Source organism: Dicentrarchus labrax, unplaced genomic scaffold, assembly GCF_905237075.1.
Source record: "Dicentrarchus labrax unplaced genomic scaffold, dlabrax2021, whole genome shotgun sequence".
NCBI classification, from domain to species: domain Eukaryota; kingdom Metazoa; phylum Chordata; class Actinopteri; family Moronidae; genus Dicentrarchus; species Dicentrarchus labrax.
The window spans coordinates 4,037,706-4,047,705 of record NW_026136723.1 but is presented as its reverse complement, the minus strand read 5'-3'; the positions used below and the strand labels follow the sequence as shown (position 1 = coordinate 4,047,705).

The 10,000-nt window shown below is 42.1% G+C and overlaps 2 protein-coding genes across 7 annotated transcripts in view; one reads left to right on the top strand and one right to left on the bottom strand.

Moving 5' to 3' along the window:
* The window catches only part of mindy1 (MINDY lysine 48 deubiquitinase 1), a 20,953-nt gene extending 15,979 nt beyond the window's left edge, over positions 1 to 4,974 (bottom strand). Inside the window, exons 1-2 of one of the 6 annotated variants that reach the window (XM_051390760.1) lie at positions 4,830 to 4,974; positions 1,366 to 2,156 (exon numbers count right to left, since the gene is read on the bottom strand). In XM_051390760.1, coding sequence (XP_051246720.1) covers positions 1,366 to 1,699 — 334 coding nt within the window. In that variant the 5' untranslated portion in view covers positions 1,700 to 2,156; positions 4,830 to 4,974. Of the gene's footprint in view, positions 1 to 1,365; positions 2,174 to 3,938; positions 4,196 to 4,829 lie in introns of those variants that run through there. The other 5 variants (XM_051390764.1, XM_051390759.1, XM_051390763.1 and 2 more) reach the window with 5 other exon arrangements.
* A 2,639-nt stretch (positions 4,975 to 7,613) lies between these two features.
* The window catches only part of LOC127358125 (exopolyphosphatase PRUNE1-like), a 4,248-nt gene continuing 1,861 nt past the window's right edge, over positions 7,614 to 10,000 (top strand). The window contains exons 1-3 of the mRNA XM_051391023.1: positions 7,614 to 7,800; positions 8,620 to 8,724; positions 8,799 to 9,234. Coding sequence (XP_051246983.1) covers positions 7,762 to 7,800; positions 8,620 to 8,724; positions 8,799 to 9,234 — 580 coding nt within the window. The 5' untranslated portion in view covers positions 7,614 to 7,761. The remainder of the gene's footprint in view (positions 7,801 to 8,619; positions 8,725 to 8,798; positions 9,235 to 10,000) is intronic.

Genomic DNA, 10,000 nt, shown 5'->3' with positions numbered 1-10,000 from the left:
TCTCTTCTTTTCCTTCCACTCGATGACTTTTAATGTCTCCGGCCTCTGAATGAAGAGCTGTGATCTGATGAGTGGTTGCCAGGCAACCATGTCATTTTTGGGCCATTAAGTTTTGGAGACGGCCGCGGAGCTCGTAGTTTAGAGTTTTCTATGAAAAGCACTTAAAGTAAAATGTGTCTCTGAAGGTTTGTTTTAATGCAGCTCTGCTTTTTACTTTATGGGCTTCATTCAGATTTTAATCTCCCTCTTTTTATGCTTTAATTTGCTCGACTGCAAATTAAAACATAAAACTTTAAAGAAAAAGTTTGATGTGACGTCATCAAGTCAAAATGTTTCAGATAATTCTGTGTGTCTTTCCATTGTTCACATTCTCTGTCTGCGGCACATTCTTATGCAGGAAGACAAACATGTTTAAGTTTATCAGAGTTCAAGAAGGTTCATACGGAAGCGTATTGCATTCACTTGAAATTTTAGTTTTTGGTTTGTTTTTCTGAGTAATTTATTTTTATGGTTGATTTTTCGGAGTAATTTTTTTCTGATTTTCTCAATATTTTTTTCAGAGTTTAGAGAGCATTTGAAACAATAGAAGCATTAATTCCTTTATTGGGAGCTCGATTTAACGGAAACAAACATAACCGGCTTGTTTAGTTCAGTCAAGTTTTACTTTGATCTGGGTTTAAAACACTGGGAGATAGTCCTGTCTTTAAGTCATACAGATGGTATTTTCATTAGTTGGTCGACTCTACGCAGGAACCTGAGGACTTTGCGGTTGTTCAGAAGGAAAGTCCATTCAGATCAACAATGTACGGTAGATAATTGAAGATGGGGCATGTATGTGCAGGCAGGAGTCACCATAGGTCCATGGGAGTTACTTGCAGGTTGGAGGTTCTAGCGGGAGTTTGAAGTATCTCGATAATTCAGAAGAAAAATTACTCTGAAAAACGGGGTTTTTCAAGTGAATGCAATACGCTTCCGTAGGTTTATTAGTCCATCTCTTTAACTATGAAGTTATAATAGTTATTAAACATTATATTCACTATATACAGAGTCACATGGTGTCTCTCTCCCTCTGCCTGTGTTGTATCGCAGCCTCTCTGTGGTTTGTTTCCATAGCCGGTCTGCTCCGACTGAAACTGCTGTTTTTATCATCTACGTCTGTGAATTAAGGATTTATTTCCACCAAACCAGAGTTGCTGATTGTTGGAAACACTAACAGAGACGCTTTTAATGAGTTTGATTCTGTTTCTGTCGACTGTAACAAATAACTTTGTTTGTTGTAACATAAATTTAAATCAACAATACAACAAGCATCAGGAGTTAGCTGAATCTTTGTTAGTAACATTAGTTCGAACATTAAACTCGTACCTCGCTCTCCTCCCGTCTTCATGTGTCTGAGCACCACTGACAGAGACTCTTCTTCTGTGGTGACGGCGGTTACCGTTCCAAATTCAGACGACAGCGAAGACGACTCCGGCGGCGTGGGCGTGGCCTCCTCCTCCTCCTCCTCATCTGGGACTTTGGCAGGAAGTGGACTGTCGGCGGCGCCGTTGCTGCTCGGGGCCTCGGCACCTGACCCCTCCGTCGCCACAGTTACGAGGAGTTCTTTGGAGACGCTTTCTGCGGGAAGAGACGGCTCCTCTTTGCTGCGTTCGATCGGCAGGTGTGCCGCCGCAGCCGGCTCTGTGCCGGACTCCGCCATGACCGGATGAAGAAACGAGGTCTGACAGAACAAACACGAACTCGTTTAAACTCAAATAACAACCGCAAGAAAAAATGTATCAAGAATCTGAAGCCTTCATGGGAGAAACGCAGCCTCAGTTTCAGCTTCGTCACAACAGTTGGCTGCTTTAAGACGGAGGCGCGGCGGCGAAGGTGACGGGCAGCAGCTGAGGCCCCAACATGGCCGCCAGGGGAACCTCGGCGTTCTCGAGTCTTTTCAACCGCCCTTCTGTCAGCCTGTCTCCACCCTGCCGAGGGTTTCACAAAACAAACGCACCTATCGGTCTGAACATGACGTACAGTCTGTGGCAGCTCGTCATGAATCAAATATACACAAAGAATTAACTCTTCTTCTTCTGTGCCACCAACAGGAAGTAGTGAGCGGAGCGAGCAGCTGAGGACGCCACTGTCAGATAAAGTCCGTCTGTCTGTCCGACCTGAGGAGACAGAAAGGATTCATCAGCAAAGACCAAAATATCCTCTCAATCCTACAAATACACATCATCAGGAAACACATCACAAGAACCTCCCAGAACCTCCCAGAATCTCAGAGAACCTCAGAGAACCTCCCAGAACCTCAGAGAACCTCGTGCTCCGTATTTTGGGATCTACACTATTCCCAAACACCCGGTTTCATTAGTCGATCCTTCAGCCACAGTGACGGGACGAAGTGGACTCGTAGTGTTATCTCAGGACACATTTTTAAATTTACTGATTAATAAAACACCTAAAAGACGCAGACGAGCAGCGACGCCATTCGCTACGGGTCCCACTTCCTGATTCCCCGGCGCCGTCCACCTGTGACTTCCTCTGTTAGCAGGTGACTGATTACCTTTCTGTGCCCTCAGGTGCACCGCCGACACAACGACAACATTTACACTCAGCACACATTCAGGACACACTGAGTTTACTTTTAAAGATAAAAATGTCAAACCCTGACAGTAAAAGACTGAAAACTATAAACTATAAATACAGTTTCTGTTACAGTGTAAACAATGATCTATAAATCCAGGTGAACTCTGCTATAATACAATAATCACTTACATTGACAGCAGAGTGCTGTTATTATTGGATTGTTATTATTTTAATGTGAATGTTAAAAGTTCTAGAAGTGTAATAAAAGTCATTATCTGTGAGATTACAGTAATTATTGCTGTTTACACTGATAACAACTGTATTTGGACAGTTTACCAATGCTTATACACTGATAAACAGACATTTATTCTACTTCCATCATTATAGGACAGATCGGCCGGTTAACTCACTAATACATTAAAATTACACAAATAATACTTTTTACTGTTAATGTCACTGATTTTATATTATTTTAGGACATGATTAACAGACGGAGGAACCGTGAAGATAACAGTTTGCTCCCTGAAGGAAAGACGGAATAACCATTAAAGAACAGCATGCCTGTTACAGTGTACTGAGTAATAAAGGACAGAGGAGTCAGGCAGCCACACCTTGTGTCTGTCTGAAGTGTTGGACAGTAAACGGCGGCCCAGGACAGACGGCAGTCCCTGAGGACAGACGGCAGCCCCTGAGGACAGACGGCGGCCCCTGAGGACAGACGGCAGCCCCTGAGGACAGACGGCGGCCCTGAGGACAGACGGCGGCCCCTGAGGACAGACGGCGGCCCCTGAGGACAGACGGCGGTCCCTGAGGACAGACGGCGGTCCCTGAGGACAGACGGCGGCCCCTGAGGACAGACGGAGGCCCCTGAGGACAGACGGCAGGCCCTGAGGACAGACGGCGGTCCCTGAGGACAGACGGCGGCCCCTGAGGACAGACGGCGGTCCCTGAGGACAGACGGCGGCCCCTGAGGACAGCGGCCCCTGAGGACAGACGGCGGTCCCTGAGGACAGACGGCGGTCCCTGAGGACAGACGGTGGCCCCTGAGGACAGACGGCAGGCAGCACAACAACTGCTCCCGTTTCCCACAATGCCCCTCTGCCAGACAACAAGCTCACTGTGATTACACTGAGTGTACTTCTGCTCTCTTTATCAGCTGACAGACAGACAGCTGACAGACAGACAGCTGACAGACAGACAGCTCAGCATTAAGCAGCTTTCTGCCTCAGCTAGCTACCTGACGTTAGCGCTCCAAGCTAACTCATGCTAACTAGTTAGCTGCTGTTCACAAACCGCCGGAGATACGTCACTGAGCTCCTCGCTCACACCGGAACAAACAGTCGGTGTAATAAGATCCAGCTTACCGACACCGACACCGACACCGGGTCCGTGAACTGCGCTCAGGGTGGCTGCTCATGCTAGCTGCTCATGCTAGCTGTTTACATTTCGCCCCGCTACCGACAGACAGGCACTCAGGAGCGTCACAGGCCCCGCCCACCACAGGAACAACACCCGACGTCACATCCGGTCAACTTTAAAAGTCTCTGAGCTAGTCGTTAGCCACCAAGCTAGCTCTTTTCGCGGTGAATCACAGACGGACTGAATGAACAACTGACACTGAGAACAGCCTCACTACGGGCGGCTGGAACAAGCTAGCTAACGTTAGCTCCACGATATTTTATTCCCAGGAAGGTGATGTCATGACCCGCCCCACTCGGCCTCTGATTGGCTAATACTGACAGTCGCACCTTAACTCAACCAATGAAGGCAACGAGTACCAGCCAATCAGAGGCCGAGGAGGGCGGGTCATCACTTTACCATCCAAATCAGCTTACGGCAATGACCACGCAAAACTCCATTAATAATATGGCGATTTAAGAAGAACTTGCTTACCAACACAATCAAACATAATCAGCAGCGTCACTTATCACCATGGCGACCTCGTTAGGTGACGCTGATTAATTCGGCGTATATTTTATATCCAAACAGCTCGCATTTTAAAGAAATATGAACTCTCTTGGCTTGTCTATGTCTGATAGCAAGTTGAAGTTTTAACCTTCAAGTCAGTGGTTTTGTTTAAATAATGAGCCGGATGGAAAATGTGAAGCAAAGAGTTCAGAAAATTAACTAATTTACGCCGTAATATATTCCAACCCAGTTGAATTCCTCCAGGCAGCTGGAAAGAGCAGGAATGTGAATGGAGTCTGGCGTCAGTAGAAGACAGTTACATCAGTTGCATTTTCACTGTTACTCACCGACAACTTCCGTCTGATGACTTTAAACTTTAAGATGTTAAATAAGGAGCCAGAGGCCACATCGGCTCTGATGGCCCAAACTTTTACCTTCTGCTTGTAGCTTCGACAGTCTGGTGCGCTACATTTGTTCTACGGTATATCTCTGACGGGCGGTGCGCTCAGTCCTGCCGTTTATATCACATTCACGTGCACAGACTCCGCCCTCGCGGCTGTAGGAGGTGATTAAATGTAACTCCACTCGATGTTGATCCTCTCTGAATTGAGATATGACTGAGGTCAGTGTAGTCCCCGCTCACCCGGGACAGGCGGTATTCTAAAACACTGCATCTGTGAGATAACAAACCTCCATTAATCCCAGTTAGTCCCAGTAATATTCCACTGGTTTATAACGTCAATAAAACCAATATGATCAGATAATATATATTAATTAGGTCTCAGATTAGGAACTTTATCCAGTGTCCACTAACTGGTGTTAAAATACACATCTTTTATATTAAAGGATTAAAATACATTCAGCAAATCTATCATTGTTTATCAGATATTTACAGTTTATTTAATAGGTTAAACTGTTACATTCAAGTTTAATACTATTAATACATAAAATAAGATTATGTCAAATCAGTGACATTAACAGTAAAAAGTATTAGTTGTGTAATTTTACAGGATTAGTTTATTAACTGACAGATATGTTGTATAATGATGGAAGTTGAATAAATGTTGTTTATCAGTGTATAAGCATTGGTAAACTGTCCAAATACAGTTGTTATCAGTGTAAACAGCAATAATTACTGTAATCTCACAGATAATGACTTTTATTACACTTCTAGAACTTTTAACATTCACATTAAAATAATAACAATCCAATAATAACAGCACTCTGCTGTAAATGTAAGTCTGATTATTGTATTATAGCAGAGTTCACCTGGATTTATAGATCATTGTTTTACACTGTAAATATCTTTAATTAAACATTAAAAAAGACAGTAATGTATTTTACTTTTTGGTGCTCCAGCTGCCAGAATATTACTGTTTTTTTAACAGTGTCATTCACACTGTATTTCCTCCACATACGTAAAGACCCAACAGCTTCGTCATGGATTTTATTTAAAGAAGTGAAAATGTTTTGGGGTTTTTTGAGGTTTTGCTGCAGTGGACAGTAAAAGTTGTTAAAAGCTGTTATGAATGCTGAATAAAGTCGTCTTTATCTGTTATTTTCATGCACTGTTATTTTAATATGTCAAATACAATCCTCTGTTACTTTTACTTATAATTCTAATACTAACTAATATACAAAATATAAGATATAATAGAAGCACTGTTTACTATATACACAGATATGTTTGATGGATAATTGCATAGATTATTGAATACACACATGGTTTGAGCATTATACTATATAGACTATAAGAGGTAGTTGCAGTGCAAATAAATATAATTGAACAGGGAATTGTACAACATAAATATCATTTAAATAATAATAATAATATATTGTAAAAGGCAACTGTCTTCACCAATTCTTTAAGTTTTAAGTCAAAAGTCAAACTTTAAAGTTTTGAAAAAAACTAAAAAAGTGTCGCTGAAGATTTATAATCTTTTGTTGAGGTAATTTACTTTTCTAATTTAAAAATACAAAACAAGAAAATCTGCATTTCAATAATTGTTCACAGTGAGCGATGAACCCAAAATTTCATTGTGTGTTTGAAAATTACTTAGTTCAATTAACATTAAATGATTAAAGTTTTCTAAACATTGTTTTAAATAAGAATATTTTTGTTTCTAATGATTCATGTTTTTCTACAGAAGAAAAGTAAATTATTTATTTACTTTATTAGTTGATAAATTATCATTATTAAGAGTTTATTTCCAAACTTAAGAGTCTGAGTTGGACTTAAAACTAAAAAATGTAATGAAGACAGTTTTCTCGAGTATTTTTTACAGTGTATTTATTTATACAGTATTTAACTGTAAGACTCTGGATGGCATCCAGTTATTGATCTACAATCTACAAGTGAAGGTTGTTTAATTGGTTTATGTCATGTCATTAGTGTCGAAGGAGAGATATAATTGTGTATCGTCGGCATAGAAGTGTATATATAAGGAAGTATAGAGAGAAAGGCTGATATATATAAATGTAAATTTAAATATAATGTATAACTTATGAATAATAAGCACAATGTGTATTATAAAATAAAATAAGTTATGTTACGGGTGTATAAACTATAAATATATAATATATGTATCAATATGAATAAGTAGGATGTAACTTCACTAACATTAACACACTTTATTATTTAATTTTATTGTATTATATTTACGTTATGTGTTATATTTATACTATCTTTATATTATAAATATGTTATATTTATAAGTTTGATCTGCTCTCATGTACAGGAAACCTTCGTTTCAGCATTTCAGAAAATCAGAGACGAGTTCCCTCTTAAAATATGAACCTCGCACTAAATGTAAACTCATCATTTCATGAAATGTTTAAGCTTCAAGTCAAACTCTTAAGTTTTAAAATAAACTAATAATAATGACAATTTACACTGTTAAACCAGATAAATGTATTTAACTAAAAAAATTGTTGAAACTAATTAATCAAAATCTTTCAGTAAAACACTGTAAAAATAAGTCTGTAACAGGAATAATGAAAATTCAATTAATGTTTCTAAAACTCAAAGATTTAAGTTTTTTAAAGATAAAAAGTAAATTAGCTCAACAAGGTCGGCAAAACGTTTTAGTTTGACTTAAGAGGTTTTATTTTGATAGGTCAGAGAGGAAGTGCTGCTGTTTGAAATGTGATTTGAAGGCCGAGGACAGAGGATGATACTGTCCTGAGATCAGCAGTCAGCTGAGTGTCTGATCTGAGTGTGAGTGTGCGGATCACAGAGGAACACAAACAAACAAACAAACAAACAAACAAACAAACAGGATGAACGACTTCCTGGTGTCGAGCAGCGCTGCAGTGAAGGTGAGAGAGACGATTTCTTATTTCAACACAAAGCTCTCTCTCTGTGTGTGTGTGTGTGTGTGTGTGTGTGTGTGTGTGTGTGTGTGTATGTGTGTGTGTGTGTGTAAATAGACATTTCTAATCTAATAAAACAAACACACACACACACACACACACACACACACAGCTGCAGAGATAATTTCTGACAGAACGAACTGACTCTTATTTTGAAGGATCTGTTCTGGTTCATTAGACGATGATTCAGTTTGAACACAAATAAATATTAACACTTCAGAGCGAATCCTCCGTAGCACCGTCCAATCAGAAGCAACCAACAATGTAACAAGAAGTTACTTATTTTTAATGCGATCGCTAACAGAAGCAGCATCCTGTCAGTGTGAGGAAGAGTGGCTCCACTCTGATATCAGCAGGACGGGCCTGAGGTCACCTGAGGTCACCTGAGGTCACCTGAGGACACCTGAGGACACAGGGCAGGAAGCAAATATTGACAGACCGACAGGCAGGCAGACAGGCAGGCAGACAGGCAGGCAGACAGGCAGTGGAGCAGAGGTCAACAACTCTGTGTGGAGCGTTTCATTAAGGAGGTCGTTTGGATCGTCAGGTCGAAGGTTAAATGTGTCAGCCGTCTGCACGCGCTCAGTGAACTTCAGACGCCGCAGAACCAAAATCAAATATCCAAATATTTGTATTGTGTCATTAAAGTGAAGATGAAGGTCTGTGGGCCCGATGAAGGTTCCTGAGGAGAACGGTTTACTCATCCTCAAAGACAGGGTCATGTTCTTCACTAAACCGGTGCTAAACCAATCTCTCCTCCCCCAGACCAGTTTCCATGGCTACCAGAGAGTCCACGTCGTCCTGGGCAGTGAGTCATGTGACCTGGACTCTGCGGTGTCGACGCTGGCGATGGCCTACTTCCTGTCCCGGGTGAGAGCGGGGGGGTTGATGGTTGTTTGTCTCAGGATGGACAGATGGTCTGACGTCCTCTCTCTGTCTCTCAGACGTCGTCGGGTCTTCAGGGAGGTTCTCCGGTTCTCCCGGTTCTGAACATTCCCCGGTCCGACTTCCACCTGCGAGCCGACGTCCTCCTGCTGCTGAGGGAGGCCGGTGTCGCCATGGAGACCCTGGTGTTCAGAGACGAGGTGGACCTGGCCCGTCTCCATGGTGACAGGAGGCTGGTGCTGACGCTGGTGGACCACAATGTCCTGCATGAACCGCCTGCTGATCTTATGACTCATTTCCTGTTCTTCAGTACCGACAGTGACCTGGAGGGGGCGGTAGTAGAGGTCATCGACCACCATCAGCTCCAGAGGGCCGCCTCCTTCGCATGTCCTGTTACCATAGAGACGGTGGCGTCTTGTGCTACCTTGGTAACAGAGCGGATTCTGTCCAGAGCGCCCGAGATCCTGGACAGACAACTAGCTCTGCTGCTGTATGGTGAGACGCGTTCACCTGTGTGTCTTCTACAGGTGTTAATGTCTCCTGTGTGTCTTCTACAGGTGTTAATGTCTCCTGTGTGTCTTCTACAGGTGTTAATGTCTTCTACAGGTGTTAATGTCTCCTGTGTGTCTTCTACAGGTGTTAATGTCTTCTACAGGTGTTAATGTCTCCTGTGTGTCTTCTACAGGTGTTAATGTCTCCTGTGTGTCTTCTACAGGTGTTAATGTCTCCTGTGTGTCTTCTACAGGTGTTAATGTCACCTGTGTGTCTTCTACACGTGTTAATGTCTCCTGTGTGTCTTCTACAGGTGTTAATGTCTTCTACAGGTGTTAATGTCTCCTGTGTGTCTTCTACAGGTGTTAATGTCTTCTACAGGTGTTAATGTCTCCTGTGTGTCTTCTACAGGTGTTAATGTCTCCTGTGTGTCTTCTACAGGTGTTAATGTCTCCTGTGTGTCTTCTACAGGTGTTAATGTCTCCTGTGTGTCTTCTACAGGTGTAAATGTCTCCTGTGTGTCTTCTACAGGTGTTAATGTCTTCTACAGGTGTTAATGTCACCTGTGTGTCTTCTACAGGTGTTAATGTCTTCTACGGGTGTTAATGTCTCCTGTGTGTCTTCTACAGGTGTAAATGTCTCCTGTGTGTCTTCTACAGGTGTTAATGTCTTCTACAGGTGTAAATGTCTCCTGTGTGTCTTCTACAGGTGTTAATGTCTTCTACGGGTGTTAATGTCTTCTACGGGTGTTAATGTCTCCTGTGTGTCC